The 17,371-nt window shown below is 38.9% G+C and overlaps 1 protein-coding gene across 1 annotated transcript in view; it reads left to right on the top strand.

The window, feature by feature from the left end:
• Positions 1-14,855, top strand: part of LOC140241945 (solute carrier family 28 member 3-like) — a 71,521-nt gene extending 56,666 nt beyond the window's left edge. Inside the window, exons 6-11 of the mRNA XM_072321692.1 lie at positions 6,428-6,589; positions 7,243-7,499; positions 8,838-9,006; positions 11,156-11,314; positions 12,007-12,187; positions 14,746-14,855. Coding sequence (XP_072177793.1) covers positions 6,428-6,589; positions 7,243-7,499; positions 8,838-9,006; positions 11,156-11,314; positions 12,007-12,187; positions 14,746-14,855 — 1,038 coding nt within the window. The remainder of the gene's footprint in view (positions 1-6,427; positions 6,590-7,242; positions 7,500-8,837; positions 9,007-11,155; positions 11,315-12,006; positions 12,188-14,745) is intronic.
• Positions 14,856-17,371: the final 2,516 nt, after the last annotated feature.

Genomic DNA, 17,371 nt, shown 5'->3' with positions numbered 1-17,371 from the left:
TTGATAAAAGGCTGAATCCTAGATGATGACACAAATGAAATTTCCAATTACCTTTCCTGTTCTACATTATCTAAAAGCGATATCATACAAACTTTTCAGTCCCCTCACCAGAGAAAGAACATGAGGCAGGGGAAAGTGGAAAAAAGGGACCACCTCACTTCCTGTTGTCAAATCTCTGAAATGAAAACAAGGCCCAAAAGTTTTTCATGTTAACCTAGCTGAACTATATAAGGAAGATGTATTCTACCACCATTTTTTTTTTTCTGAGTGAATGTGTTTGCGTATATGATGTCAAGACAGACTCTGAGATCTGTACAGTGCTGCCTCATTCTGAAAGCAGTGTTTTAACAACTTCACACTGCTTGTCCTTAATCTTCAGCACTCAGAGACTACAACTCTCCAGCTTTCGACGGGAGATCTTCCGCCGAAAGCCCGTTTTGCGAAATCTCCCGTTCTCCCGCTTGAGATTTACTTTCTCCTGCCCTGGCTCTGTGTCTCCCACTTGAAATGATTTCTTACTTTGTGTGTTCGTATATTGAAAAATAAGCCTTAGATAGCACAAGAGAACACTAAGAACCCTATTAGAGCTTCCAGAGCTCAAGCGGGCCCTGGACCCCGGCCGCAGGGAACTTCGCGCTCGTGATAATATATGCGCTTCGCGCACATCAAGTTGGAGTCTCCCGTTTGCTAGGGGTTTCAGGCGGGAGAATCTCCAGATCAGAAGGTACTTGGGGTTGGAGTCTCTGAGCACTTGCAGATTCAGGATTGCTCTAGGTAACCAGACCAGCAGTGTTAGGACTCTGAATGATGGCCTCCTTAATGGTGGCTGTAAACTAACTCCACTAGAGCTCTTTTTACCATATACATGGTGACATAACATTCCCTTCACGTAGGAAGTTTGCAGATGATCTTGCCTTTATGTCTCGTAGAAAGTCCTTGGATGACATGAGCCGAGTACTGACCCATCTCAAGACAATAGAGAAGTTCTTCACTTTCTGGAGACTTTGCCCCAACCTTTATTAGATTATCATCCGACCCATGCCTTCCATCTTAGTAACCATCTTGCCAATGCTATGTTCAAGGTAGCCCTCTGTGGCAAGCCTTCCAAGCATAGGCTAAGGAAGTCTACCCTCCTTCACTGGCACTCGATCACTCTCTCTCACGCTGGAAGGAAAGGATGGCAAGTGTCACCAGTGCTGTCAACGCATACCCTGACCTTCCAAACATGATAGCATGGGGGCATTTCATGAAGCGTTTCGTCTGAAAAAATTGTCTGACAAATTTGCTCTCAGCCAATCAGATGCAAGGATTTTAGTAGCTTATAACAGTTAGTCAAAAAGAGAAGATCTAACAAAACGCTTCATGAAATGCCCCCTTGAACAACCTGCCATCAATGCGTCTGAAATCCCACAAGCCTAGATTTCCCTCCCGTAACTTGAAAGCTTTGACCCCAAAACCGGTTGGTGAAGATGCTGGTCTGATGTCATCTTTGACACCACCTAAGTTACCTACAACACTTGTCTCTGGCCTGGCAACAAAGCCATATGGCTTCAACGGGTGGTGATCAAGCAAGTCTTTATGTCTTCATTCTGTTTCTATGGCAAATAATCGCCCTCTGACCCCTGAGGAAGTGCTGAACATCACCAGATGTGGTTTCTATTAAAGCAATTGCAGGACTCATATGCATCTTTAGCCTGAAAATTCTGCAAATTTGGGGCTGATGTCACCTGCTGCCAAACATCCAATTAAAGGGTTCTTTAAAGACAATAAAAATTACAGTTTTAGTTTTAAGACAAGACTGAATGAGATCATGATGTCAAAGTGTATCTAATTATTATCAACACCTGGGAACTGTGAGAGAACTGAAAGAGGTATCTCACATTGCTCCTTGGTTGATGTTTAATGAATAGTTTGTACGGTATTGCGTTTAGACAGTTTCGTTTATGCCTTCACCAGTTTTTGTCGTTTTAAGTCAAGAAGAAAATCAAGTTTACTCTATAATATCAAGGCGGTACTTCTAAATTATATCATATCAAAGTGATGGAGGTTATGATCCATTTCAAACTCGCCTCCCCCCCCCCCCCCCCCCCCCCCCCGCCCCCCAACTCCTTGCTGGAAAAAAAAAATCTATAATGTAAAGGGTTTTTAGGTGTGTCGGAATGTCCGGTATGTTTTTGTCGGCAACCATATCTCTGCACTTACTGTATAGGATTTTCTGTACTTTGTTAATATGGTTATAGGGGAATGTATATTAAAAGCTTTGTTTTCTAGATTCCCTTCCATTTTTAACATTATTTGATAAATACCATGCATCTAGGCTTCTTAAGATATTGTGTTAGTATTACATTTTTATATTCAATCTGCGTGTAGAATATGACATTATATTGCTTTCTTGCGAGACGTTTAGTGAACTTATATTCGTTGTTGAGACAAAATGAAATAGATAAGAAATTGTGTTAAACATATAGTAAGGTTTATGAATATCAAATGCTGAAATATACATGTAGGCCCGTTATATTGTAAGTGACACCCAACATATTTGTATTACACATGCAACACTTTATGACAGCGTAGGTACGGGACTGGAAACACAGTAAATTTGTTCTATATTCCCATGCATTATGTTTTGCCATTCATATAGTACATAAGCATAGGAATGGCGGCCATTTTGATTAAAAATGAGCTTTAAATACTAAATGGACCTATATGAAATGAAAATTCTCTTGCAAATGCAGATGGAGTAACTCTAGGAACAGAAATGTACAAAGTTTGGTGGAATAATTTGTCATATAATGCGCATTATTATGTTTATCACGGCCGAATTAGCATATCTGGCGGCCATTTTGGATTTTTGCATTTTGCCGAAAATGCTCAAGGTTACGCGAGTGGCATCAATCGGATTTGGAATCAGCACCCTCGAATTGACAAGAAACCATCAAAAAACATTGTATATATCAAAAAACAAGGTTGGGTGCCTTCTAGCCTGGACTAATAGTCCAAATTTGAAACACCTTCATGAATTTGGCCCTAAGGGTTTTATCATGCATCTGCCTCACCTGTATACCACTTTGACAGCATGGTATATCTTCAGCAACATATGGTGGACTCTTTTATTTCACTGGTCAGAATGAAACCAGTGGACACCTTTTGTTGTTTTTTGTTTAATCTGAAAACTATACCAGTTAAATGTAATCAATAAGGCACATTGTAGTGATTTTCATGCTAATCACACATTAACTATTCTCTACTTTTATGAGGTCATTATTCCAACAGGAACAAAATTGAAATAGATAAGACCTGCTGGCTGCAAAAAAGTGCTGTGACATTGTACGACAAACCTACATTGTGAGAAGTCTGACTTCTGTAGTATAGCCCCACCATACCAGGGGATATTTACAACAGGATGTGTATGGACGGTCCTGACCTTCATGGGTCGACGAAAGCAAATTTGATAGCAAGCTCCTGCAAGTATGTGGTATGGTTTCACTATGCTATCAATCCGGATCATCTCTGCAGAGTTGTGGAGATTGCCAGTAGTGGCCAGGCTGGTAGTCATTGGCATGTATGATTGAGACACAAGTCAAAGGAGAGTTGGGGGGCTTGTGCAATTTGTGCTGACTACAGGTACAGGGTATCTCTACCAAACAAAACTAGCAACATATTGCCGAAAGTGCAACCAGAAAACATCATTTTAGTGCACCAATACATGACAGCACGGCTTTGATGGCTGTAAACTTGCATTTCCTTGTCATCAGGGCATCAGAACATTGTGTGTAAAAACAGTGGTGTAAACAGGTGCCAGTGGATGAGTAACTTGCCTGGTTTATATCTCTAGTATTCAACTATATGTCATTCAATTATGTTTGTTATATTTGATAAATTTTTAAAAAAATTTTTTTCTGTTGAGAAACTGAAGTTGAATGTATAGCAATCAATAGAAATCATCTCATAGCGGGACATACTTTCATATTTTGATTCCTAGGCATGTGTGTGTGTGTGTGTGATAATACTGTGAGTAATAATGTGAGTGTAATACGGTTCAGAGTTGTAACTTGTTGAGTGTACAATTTTGATTTATCCTCTTTCCCAAACAAGAGGCTTAAATTCCTAATGTAAACCTTTTTCTCAGATACACTAGATTTCATTTGTCAGAGCAACACTTTGAGTGAAATCGAGGGGAAAGGGGAAAACGTCACGTTCTGACCCTCACAATCTTACCTCCCGTGAATATTATGGCTGTAGGGGTATTTAACATCTTATAGCTGTGTGACTGAAATCATGATTTATTGACATTTAATCGTGATAACAGGGCAGAGTTGAATGTAATGTGTTATCAGCGAGTGTACCATATTTAGCAAAAAAAGAAGCACCTCAGATGAGAGCTCCTTGGGAATTCCACAACTTCCAAGTAACTTGTTTGTCAGAGTTTTGTTATCAGTACCAGCAAATTTGAGCTCGGTAGAGTCACATCTTGCCCCCCTTTCAGACGAGAGAGTTCTTGTATTGATATATGATGTATGGATATACGATGTGTGGATGTAGGATGTTTTTTTGTTTTTTTTTTTTTTACATCTGAATGCCCACATATTGATATGTTGTTTCAGTATAGGACATTTTTTGAAATTATTTTGTTCAATTATCCTAAAGCTATGTGACATTTTTTTGTGTGTATGCATCTGAAAGCTCTCATATTCATATGTTGTGTAAGTAGTCGGGGCTTGTGTGCAACATGCACCTAGGGCCCATCCTCTACTACAGATGAATCCAGCATGAAGTGTAAACACAAAAGTGCAAAGCTTGCACAAAGTTCGTACTGCGCAATGGAACGGAGAGACTCGTATATATTCATGAGCTTCCCATGAAAGTTCAACTAAACGTGAGGTCTGAATGCTCCCATACTAGTTTCAGATAACGGGGCTGCATGTGTCTGAATGGACTCGTATCAATACATTGTATATCCATACATCACATGTGTATACCAAAAGTTGGTTCATATGAAAGCGCTATTGCACCCACCCAACACGATGATGTCTTTGTACCCCACATCCCTGTAATATATCAACCCACACAAGATCAGCACCTAAAACAACTAACATTGACATCAAGTGTAGTCAGGTTGTCAATGCTAGTGAGAGAGATAAGGTTCACAGTGTAAATTAGACACTGTAGAGTTTGTTTTGATGTTTTGCTTCTTGAATCTCTTTGTGTTCCATAGTGTAAATCCCAAATCTGCAATGCATGAGCGCTCTTGGAAAACATTCTGTTTTTCAAAGCCATGTAATTTTTTACAGAAGAGTTCATGCCAGAAATGCAAAACAACAAAGTTGTAGACAAAAATTGCAAGTTCTCCTGTAATGTAAATATTATGATAAAGCTACGATGTATGGCTATAACTCTGTCACAGGACTGTGGCATATTGCGATTTATTGATCGGTTTGTGCACGGTTGTCTGTTTGAACAAAATGTGCATTTGAACAAAATATGCGAAGTTGGCAAGGTGAGTCAGGGGTGCAAACGGGGCACACAAAGAGATGGCAAAACATTTGTTTTTTTTTTTTATTGAGATGCCTCATCTTGACCTACATGTACTGTCTAATGTGTGACCTTGGCTGTATATGCTCTTTATATTCTATGATCTGATAGGCAGATAATAAAGCCATTTTCTCCAGAGGTACTGATCATGAAAGCATGAGATCATAAAGCAGAGGGGTGAAGACATTGGATATGACTTTTCTTCAATTTGTCTGTCTTCTGTGTGAAAAGGAGACAAACTCTGCCCTTGTACAGAGGGAGACAAATTGAAGAAAACTCATATCCAGATAGTGATCATCTTTGTATCCTCGATATGTGGCACATACGGTCAGCCTGTTTCAAACTATTGAATATTCCAAAGTCTTGAGTCTTCAGCCAAAAGTGTCTTTGCTGACTGAAGTCAGATCATATTTGATGGATTCATAACCCCTCATTCTTTTCAAAGATAGCTTGTACTAGCTGCCATTTATGCTGTTAAAATGTATCAAAACTGAATGTGATGTTAGTCAGAGAGTTGAAGCGGGCACTCTGGAGATTTCTAGGATTCAGAAGACTTGATGAATCTCCCAAAACAAAACACTATTCATCCCAAAAATATGCAGAAGATAAGAGGGTAAAACAAATAAATCAAACATGACATTGAAGGTTTGAATCACCTCTCTTAAGACCCCCTCTCTCTCCTCTATCTCCCTTTTGCTTCTCCTGTTCTGGCCAAATTTCGTTGGGTGAGAATGAGAAGGGCGTTAAGGTGCCTCAAACATGATGGCTATAGTGGCAACTGAATGCCCTTCTCATTCTCACCTGACAATTTTGTGTGAAGATGTCATGTGGTTTGAGAAAAGCATATATGCGTCACATCTTGACCAAAAGCATCGTCCTTCTGCCGTAAACCCAGGCTCTTCCGGTGATCATCTTCACCAGCTCCGTGTGTGCGCTCCTCTACTACTTTGGCATCATGCAAGTCATCATCAAGGCCTTGGCCTTCGTCATGCACTTCACCATGGCAACCTCGGGGGCGGAGTCATTTGCTGCAGCATCCAACATCTTTGTTGGCATGGTAAGAGCTGTACAGAGACAGACAAGTGTGTTTTCCTGTTATGATAACTGGGGAAATATTGAATATCCTGTTATTTTGACGAGAAAGACAAAAACAGGGGGCAAGTGGCGACTATAGTTTATGCTCAGTACAAAGAAGAGCAAGCATGCAATGTTCAAATGACATTGAAAAAATGCTTGAAATGATTTAAAGTCTGAAGGAAAATATGGATTTTTATGAAAATGAATGTCACAAACCTTATTAGCTGAGGTTAGGGTGTGCATGGAGACAATATATGAGAACATTTTGGGGGTCCTTGTAAAAAATGTAAGAAAAAAAAATCAAGCCCCATGTTTATTTGGAATTGATGTGGTGATAGTTGGCTAGGATTACAGATGGTCATCATTGACCTTAGAGTGACTTTAGACTGCTGTAAATCACTTCTATCAGACACTTTTGAATGTTTGTGACTGAAAATGGTTCGATGTCTGACAACGATAGTGTGTGCTCTGTATTCATAGTTCTAACATGTTGTAGATACAGATGTTGTTTGTTGGCTTTATTGCTTAATTCTTCTGACATTTGAAATGCATGACTTTATTTTCCGATGTGGAAAAAAAAAAAGGAATGAAGAAGTCTTATGTCAAGTGGTATTGCAAATTCCATTTCAACAGACCACTGCCCCTCTGGCCATCAAACCATACTTGAAGGATATGACCAACTCTGAGCTCCACTCAATGATGACGGGCGGCTTTGCCACCATCGCAGGCAACATGCTGGCCATCTACATCACCTTTGGCATCAGCCCCGCCCATCTCCTCTCCGCTTCCATCATCTCGGCCCCGGCGGCTCTGGCCGTCGCTAAGATCTTCTACCCGGAGACGAGGAGGCCCAAGACGGCGAGAGTCTTCAATGTGGAGGTTGAGAAAGTGTACGTCTGCAGGGGATGTAAAAAAAATGTCCATGACAGAGAAAGAGATAGATAAGGCAGTTTTAGGGGAATGATGATACAGCTTGTGGACTCCTTTTATAACAAACAGGGTTATAACAAAGCTCTTGTTACAACGAAGTAAAAATTCAGGTCCCAAAATTATTGTCTATATATCTTACAATGCTTTTTTGCTTGGGTCTAGGGCAATTACCCCCTGTGTAATTACCCGAGACCCTTCCCCTGACCCTAACCCTAATCCTAATCCTGAACCTAGTCCTGAAGCTAATCCTAACCCGAACCCAAACTCTAACCCTTAACCCCACCCTAACCCTAATCTGTAATCTAACCTTATCACTGACCAGTATTTAGCTGGAGAGTAATTGCCCTATTATGTTTTTGTTCAGCTATAAGGAATAAGTCATTTTTGGTCTTCGAGTTGCAAGAGTCGTGGTGATGTCTCTTCCAGTGAGATCATAGGCCCATAACTGGTGCACTATCCCTGCTGAATGGTTCAGCATTCAAATATTCAGGCAATCACTTTGAACAGTGGATTTGCCAATTGGCTGTCAGTGCAAAATATTTAATTCATGAGCTTCTTGGAACAGGACTGTGCTGTTTGGATGTGATTTTCTTTAACCAAACGCTTCTTGTGGTAGCAAAAATTTGGTAATTCAAAGACATATGTTGAGGAATTTGGACCAGATTCAAATAGTCTCTCTCAATAGGGTTTGACTCCATCTAGTGACTTGACTCTGTCCTACGTGATAATCATCTGCCCACTCTTCATGTGATTACTTCAGTGAGAGGGTCTTTGACAAAGACTAGTGGCTGCATAAGTTGCAGATAATCCTAAATGAGTTTTTAGCTCACCAGAGCCAAAGGCTCAAGTGACATGCAAACATGAGACCAAGGACACCATACTGCCTTCCCCCACAGGGGATGCCCCAAACCCCCAAATTAGAAAGTCTTAAAAAATCTTCTTTAAATTAGAAATACTGTGAGTAAATACATCAGGAAATCTACTTCCAAGTTTATGGTAGATCCAGGGTTTTTTACATATTGATCTTCCTTTTGGAAACTTAAGTCATATTTCCTACAAACTTGGCAGCTATCATCACCAATGTGATATGATTTTCACATGGTGACCCTCAAGCTTGCCACATTCTTTTTAGGGGAAAAAGTCGGCAAGATTGCATGGAAAGTGAACTTGCGATAATCAGGTAAGCATGAGACTCACCAGGTCTCTTCTTATGTTTCTCTCAAAGAAGTGATGCCAAAACACTTCCTTGGTTAACTCAACTTTTTATCTCCACCTCTTGTTTTGTGGGTGATGAGCAGACCAGAGAGGAATTGCTTGGAGGCGTTCTTCAACGGAGCTGCCGACGGCCTGAAAATCTGTGCCTACATCATCTGCAACATTCTGGCCTGCCTGGCCTTCCTAGCATTTGTCAACGCTGTCCTCCGGTGGCTTGGCACCATGGCTGGTGTGGAGAACCTCAGTTTCCAGGTATAAATGAGGACAGTGCTGATTCTGACGATGAAACTACTGAAGTGGCATTTAACATGTGACACAGCACATTGTACCCTTGGTACTATCATACCCGGGTTACAGTGTTTTGTGGCACCATCTTATGTTAGTAAGATGTACCGTTGCCCAATACCATGGAGGCTGCTAAATTTTAGCAGTCAGCAGTAATGATCCCAATGCCACTTCAGCCCTGTTATGACTTTCTTAAAACATGACTGTAATAGAATTAATAATACTTTTTTGTTGTTGCTCAGAATATATTATTACATTTTTTTTTTTTTTTACAGAAATGCACATCTGCCAAACCCTAAACTTTCCTTTGATTAGTGACTTTGGTTCCCTTCATTTCCAAAACCTGCTATTTGAATATCAGCCAACAAACAAATGAAAAGACTTTTGACATATTAAGCTCCAAACTTTACCTGCAATCAAATGCGTACAGGAAGAGCTAGGAAATCAAACATAATTAATTTTGGTCCATTCAAAACATTACATCTACATCTTCTACAACACTGGCAGGTCTTCCATTTCAGATTATTGGCAACCTTGGAATTTGGACAGCAGATTTAGCTATTTGAAGATACATGTATGATGCAGTTTTATAGATTATGTAGGTGTAGTGTTTGGAATTGACCAAATATGTTTGATCTCATAGCTCTTCCTGTACACACTCAATAAATTGCAGGCTAACTCCAGAGCTTAATATGTCAAAACTCTCTTTGTCTATTTTGTGGCTCTAATACTCAATAACAGGTTCTGGGAATAAAGGGAACCAAATCACATAATATCAAAGGAATGTTTATGGTTTGTCAGATGTGAAAATGTCATGATCAGGAAGTTAATGTAAAGTTTGTAACCCTCCATCTGAGATATCTCATACTGAATTTCTGTGAGTCATTTTTATGGATGACTAATTGTGTTTTTATTGAGTTACGGGACTGGTGTAATTATCCATATTCTCTCATTACCTCATGGAAGAACAGCAGTATCCTTATTGATACTGATGTTTTGGCAGTCTTTCTGTAATCGTGTATTGTATTTGTTCTCTTTTTATGTACGTTCTTTGTGTGCTCTGCATCTAGACTTAAGATTGCTTTGCTTTGTTCGTTATTATCAAGCACATCAGAAGCTTTTGCAGCGCAGAAGAATATATGTCTATAGGTTTTGCGCTTTATAAATTGATATTATTAATTATTAATTAATTATTACTCTACTTTTTAATTCTTGAATAAGGAAATAAATACAAATGTCAAGTGTCTCTGGTTTTGTATGGGAGGGTTACACGATCATTATGCAGCATCAGTCAAAAATTGGTGCATACCAATACATCCAATACTTCCGGAATATATGTGACCGTGCACCTCAAAACGAACATAAAGTCGCACACACTGATTTTGCGTGAGGACTGAAATTAAGTGAAATTGGTCAACCTAGCCGAACTTGACTTTTTCATATTTTCTGAAAGAGCGGGTCTTCTTTTACATTATGCTAAAATTTGGTATCATAAAACGGGCGGGAAAGTGTTTTTTTTTAGCAGTTTATTTAGAACATTTTTGGTAGAATAGTGTGACTAGGTGTGTCTTTAGAATCCCTTTTTCATTTCTGAAAAACCTTGTCCACACTCTTCACTTTCAACTCTTATAACTTTTGAAAGAATAGTGCTACTGCTTTGAAAGTTGGCATTGATTATGGACAGAATGAGTTAATGAGGCATGCTTAATTTCAGTTTAATCTGATAATCCCTTCATTGTTGTTACTCTGGTGGTTTACTTCCTGTTTTTTGTCCCATTCATCTGACAGCCAGCATGGTTTGGTAAAGATTATTAAAGTGCTTGAATAGACACTGTACTTCAGAGCCTCTTTTCTCAGTTCACACTTTTCCTGAATTTGTGCTTTCTTTCCAATATTTAGATAGGTTAGGAGAGTCCATTTGATTTGACTTATATGTCATTTTAAAGCTTAAAGTCTGCTCTTTCAGAAAATGGTCTTAACTAAAAATTCATGTCTGGCGACTTTTTGTTTGTTTTGAGGTGCAGGGTCACATATGAACAGTTGATGACGATGACTCTACTTTTAGTGAAAGTTGAAGGATAGACTCTCTAATTATTTTTTTGGATGTGATTTCTAGCTGATTTGTAGGTACCTTTTCTTCCCCCTGGCCTGGATCCTGGGCACCTCCGTGGAGGATTGTGGGCTGGTGGCAGAACTCATCGGAACGAAGACCTTTCTCAATGAGTTCATCGCATACTCGGACTTGTCAGAAAGAATAAAAGAAGGCACTGTCAGTGTGAGTTCTGTATGTGTGTTTGTCAGGCTTTGGGTGTGTGTTTGTTTGTGTGTGTGTATGATGTACTAACTTGAGTTTTGATGCAGTAATAATGAAGCAGCAACTCCTTCAAGTTTAGAATAATCTGGTTTGGGGTGATGTTAATTTATGCTGATAGCATTTTAAAGTTTATTTATTTATTTATTTATTTATTTATTTATTTATTTATTTCAATATTCTTTTAGCAGGGTAGCCCTTTCAGTTGGTTAACTGTTCTGGTAACTTGAAAAAGTTTTCAAGTAATAAGCAAACTCTTTGAGACAATATTTCATTCCATGCACTTATTACTGTATACGCTATTATTTTCACTTACAGATATATTTGCGAATGAGGAGGTCTCAAATATTTATGCGAGATGTTGTTTTTGCGAATTGGCACAGAGGCCTTCATAAGCGCACTATTGCCTTAGCACATTGCGACATTTTTGCGTGTTGTTAAATTCGCGGTTCAAATGTAATTCATGAAAATAACAGTTTATACAGTATGTGATCATATAGTAAAACTTCAGAATATGGACATTTTTAGATTCATTTGTATACAACAGAGTGAGATTTTAACAAACTAATTATGTTAGTAAGAATTTGAGATACGTGTAAGATGATGATGTGAGGCTAACCCTTGACCCCTTCTTCATCCGTCTTCCTACTCCCCAGGCGCGGACACAGGTGATAGCAACCTATGCCCTGTGTGGCTTCACCAACCTGGGTAGCTTGGGGGTGATGCTGGGTTCCATGGTACCCCTCATCCCAAGCAGGATGCCTGACGTGTCAAAGCTGGTCTTCAGAGCACTGGTGGCTGGAAGTGTGGCATGTCTACTGACATCATGTGTAGCAGGTGAGTCACCGGGAATCTTCCCTTCTTAATACCCACGCCAAGGAGGTTACATTATATTTTTGCTAGCATTGGTTTGCCTGTCTGTCTGTCTGTCTGTTTGTAAAATAACTCAAAAAGATGTGAATGGATGTGGATGATACAGTAAAAGTTAAGATTGACACAAGGAACAAATGATTAAACTTTGGTAGTAATCCAGACCACCATCTGGATCCAGGAGTTTGTTTGAATTTCTTGAAGGACTCTTCATTGTTGGCAAATAGGGCAAACAAACGAGGGAGTTTGAGCTGCGTGGATTTTCAGTTTGGATTCGTGGACTGAGTGCATACTGGAGGTACATGTAGTGAGACACTTTAAAGGTTTCTTTATCATCGGGAAATATGACCATTTTCAGCATGTGTGTATGGGTTGAAATGAGCTGTGTAGCAGAGGTCTGTGCTCTCTTGAGTACTTTTCTACTTGTGAACTTGTGAACGGATGTGTGTGCTCTGTGAGTGCTTTTCTAGAAGTGCTCTTATGTCATGTAATCCACCAAGCTCTGTGAAGATGCAACATTGCTTCATCAAACAGAAATTTAGGGAATATGGTGTTGTGGTGAATCTAACACAGACATCTCTGTTTAGTATTTTCAGCTTGTCGGTACAGGTTAAAACCTGAATTTTCACCAAAATCCTTTTGGTTGTTCAGAACTTTGCACTTTCCTCAAGCTTGAAAAAAAATAACAAAAAAACAACAACAAAAAAAACAAACAAACATATCGGCTATTTTGAGAGTGAGTGAAATTTTCACATTCTCCCCAAGCCAACCAGAGGAAGATTTCTGACCCGATCACTCATCCTTTTCCAAAATCTATTCTTACTCTTGAAATATTCCCTCTTCCCTACAAAGTGAGAGCTTTATGACTGTACCTCTCAGAAATCAACATACAAGAAATGACTTATATCTTAAGATGTCATATCCAATGCTTTTGTTGTGTATATTTCTCCGAAATCAATACTTTGTTACCCGCGGATGACCGCGTTATTACATTCATGTATGCATAGGTGGAAATGAGTTGCTGGCTTGGCGGAGGTGTGTGTTCTCTGAGTCCTTCCCAAGTTTGTAATAGTGCAGGTTTGGTAAGGAATGTGCAAAATTAGACTGATTTTGTTTGTATCATCGGGTATATATTTCTATCTCTTTCTTCTTCTCCAACCTTCTTATGTACAACTATGATTATAATGTATGTTATTCTATTCTCTTTATAATTATGTCCCTCTGCGCCTCAGAATAGGCCACTAGATCGATGGCGCATTACACATGCTGTACCTATTATTATTATTATTATTATTATTATTATTATCATATCCCAGTCTAGCTGTCGTCCCAATCCAGCTGTCATCCCAATCTAGCTCTCTTGCAGCTGCTATAGGGATTTGTTCATCAATCCTCAAGATTTGTTATCATCATCCTTGTTTTTGTCGAGCCCACCGGAGGTGCGGGGAGACTAAGGGATCGCCTGCGGCGTCTGTCCGTCCATCATCCGTCCGTCCATCGTCTGTCCATAATGCTTCAAAAACTTGAATAACTCTCTACTGAGGACTTCAATTTCAATCAAACTTGGAGGGAAGAGTGGTTATGCAAAGTTACACATTTTACCAAACATAAAGGTCACCTGAAGGTCAAAGGTCACAGGCAGGGGTCAATGAGCTTTAGGGCCCAATGTTAAGTTTTTACGGCGCGTTTCGATTACGGCTCATAACTTTTGATCCATATGTCCGTTTGTGACCAAACTTGGATGACAGATGTCCCTTGGGAATTTGAAGGTCACCACAAGGTCAAAGGTCACAGACAGGGGTCAACAAACTTTAAGTGCCCAATGTTATGTCTTTAGGGCACATTTTGTTTATGGCTCAAAACTTTTGATCCATAAGTCTGTTTGTGACCAAACATGGATGGTAGATGTCCCTTGGGGAGTTGAAGCTCACCACGAGGTCAAAGGTCACAGACAGGCGTCAATGAACTTTTAGGACCCAATCTTAAGTTTTTACACCGCGTTTCGATTATGGCTAATAACTTTTGATCCCTATTTCTGTTTGTGACCAAACCTCGATGGTAGATGTCCCTTGTGGATTTGAAGGTCATAACAAGGTTAAAGTTCACAGACAGGGGTCAGGGAACTTTTAGGGCCCTATGTTAAGTTTTTACGGCATGTTTCGATTATGGCTCGTAACTTTTGATCCCTTTGTCCGTTTGTGACCAAACTTGGATGGAAGAAGTCCCCTGGGAAGTTAAAGGTCATCACCAGGTCAAAGGTCACAGACAGGGGTCAACAAACTTTTAGGGCCCATTGTTAAGTTTTTATGGCACGTTTCGATTATGGTTCATAACTTTTAATCCATACGTCCGTTTGTGACAAAACTTGGCTGGTAAATGTCCTTGGGGAGTTGAAGGTCACCACAAGGTCAAAGCTCAGAGGCCGGGTCAATGAAATTCCGGGAGCTAGAAAAACATTGATTTCTTCTTCACGAATGGGCGAGACACATTTTGGCACTTACCTTGTTTTTTCTTTACTCTGACAGGATTCCTGTATGATTCAGAGAGGACGCTATTTGGAGGTGAGAGAGATCCATTAACGACGTTGTTTCCAAACGTGTCGACCCTGGCGACGACGATGACCCCGGTTAGCTAGAGGAGCCGGATGACCAGGCTTGTGAATCCTGCCATTTTGTTGTACTTTTGTCACACCTGGTCCTCTTCTTGCCACTCTGCAGTAGCCTCTGTCGGGGTGAAATATTCATCAGCTGATTAGAATTTGTTGGATGTGTCATTAGTTTTCCTCTTACAAGGTCTCCAATCGAAGGATCCCCTGTTTTTAGTTCTAGCGTTAACTTCTTTTTTTTTTTTTTAGTGGAGTGTGATAGTGTGAATGTTAAAGAGAGATTTAACACTGCAAATACTATAAGGTACTTTGTGAAGCATGTGTAGGTCTTGCTTTTTGTTCAAATGTGTAGGAAAAGAGCTTTTGGCTACCAGGTGTGAAGTGGAATATTGATTTGTTTTCAAGTCTACCTACCATTTCCCTCAACAAAAATTAGTCTGTTACTCTCTCACATGATATGTTTGGGGTGACTGATTTTACAAATGAATTGAGTCCATCTTGCAGTGTTGTCATTTTGTGTATTTTCATGTGATATACTTGTATCAATTTGAAATGAAATGAAATGAGATGAAATGAAATGAAATGAAATGAAATGAAATGAAATGAAATGAAATGAAATAAAATGAGATTTATTTACCAAACAAACAAACAAACAAACAAACATCGTCAACAAAGTCACAACAATTAATAGTTATAGTTTGGCAAAAAAGAACTGGCAATAGCGTGCAGGCTAGTCGAGGCCAGTCCTTTCAATGATATAGATTATAATATAACGTATTTACAATATTTACAGAAGAATTGTTATATGTACATAATTATTTACATGTTTTCATAGGGGATCATTGTTATATTGATAACAGATATTTTTGAATGATATCCGAAAAGCAATTTTGGAATGAGAAAAACATATCCATGGTAATGAAACACTAGAATGTTGTGATTTTTGTCCAAACTTGTTAGATTTTAACTCTGGAATTTCTGGGTTTTTTTTTTTTTCCTGCATGAGATACACACCTTTGATCTTTGTTTGTTTGTTGTTGTTTTTTTAGGAAATTTGAGGAAGTCATTCCAGCTCAAACTCATGAAGCCATTTTGAATATATTAATACAGTGTACAGTGAATGTTTTACATGGAAAATTTGGTAGGAAGTACCAAAAGGTAAAGCTGTAGTTAAACATCAGCTGTACAATATTTTGTGCAGCAGATTGATTTATAGCTTTGTCCATGAAGGTATTTGTTGTCTTTCTTAATGTTTTTTCTCTTTCTTTTTTTTTTTCCAATGTAGATCATGATATAAAGTGTGCATCCTATTTCAAGAACTACAATTTCATCACTTGAAAGATTTGAACTAAAATGAAAAGAGTTAAAGGGAAGGTAAACCCAAAGAGCAATGTGGATTGAGTGAAAGCAGCAACATTAGGAGAACACATCAGTGAAAGTTTGAGGAAAATCGGACAATCGATGCAAAAGTTATGACTTTTTAAAGTTTTGGTGATGGAACCGCTGGATGAGGAGACTACTAGAGGAAATGACGTATGAGTGGACAACGATACAAAGAAAATATAAAGGAAATTCAACAAAAATTCACTTTTCTAGAATTATGAAAGAGCAGTGGACCAACCGCTTTCAGAAAGCAGGGGGAATAATTGCTACCCTTAACATATGTCAATATCAAGTTGATGGAATTTGTAATTTTCATGAAAAATGGATTTTTGTAGTATTTTCTTTATATTTTCTTGGTATTGTTGTCCACTCATACGTCATAACCTCTAGTAGTCTCCTCATCCAGCGGTTCCAACACCAAAACTTTAAATATTCATAACTTTTGCATCGATTGTCCGATTTTCTTCAAACTTTCACTGATGTGTTCTATTAATGTTGCTGCTTTCACTCAATCCACATTGTTCTTGGGGTTTATCTTCCCTTTAATGTTCATTGTCACTGTGGCATGTTGTTTTGTGTGTGCAAGATGTGTTAGTTTGTTTGTTTGTTTGTTTGTTTTTTTTTTTTTTAAATCTAGAGACACAATGCACATCAGCCACTGTGGGATAAAACTCCTTTAAGTCTACCAGGATGAGAGGATACTGGTAATGTCTGCCCCATGTTCTTACCTTTTGTCAAAGTATGGATCCATGTAAATATGTACATTGGAAAGTAATTTTCAATTTTACACTTTTATGCAGAGCATGGTCAAATATTTAGCTTTTATATCTGTGATTATATCCCTGTGTGATGGCATCCTGTATACCTCTTGCGAATTGATTCTGTGATACATTTGCATAATATGTCCATGTAAATGTGGTTATCAAGAAACCTCCATGTATATATGCGTATCTTCATTGTATATTGTGTATAAATTCATATGTACAAAATATTTGAATGCTTGTTGAGTGTGAGTATGAGTTTGTACTATTATATATGATGTCACCCAGAGGGTTGTAGGGCGATACTGAGTGATATTTTCTGTATTTGTTGAGAAATTCATCTTTGCTCCACCACCCTTTTCTGTTCCTTGATGTGTTTAGGTCGGGAACATGAGGGGACTT

The sequence above is a fragment of the Diadema setosum genome, chromosome 18 (assembly GCF_964275005.1).
Source record: "Diadema setosum chromosome 18, eeDiaSeto1, whole genome shotgun sequence".
NCBI lineage: Eukaryota > Metazoa > Echinodermata > Echinoidea > Diadematoida > Diadematidae > Diadema > Diadema setosum.
Note: the sequence above shows the minus strand (reverse complement) of the source record. Positions and strands in the feature narration are given on the sequence as shown.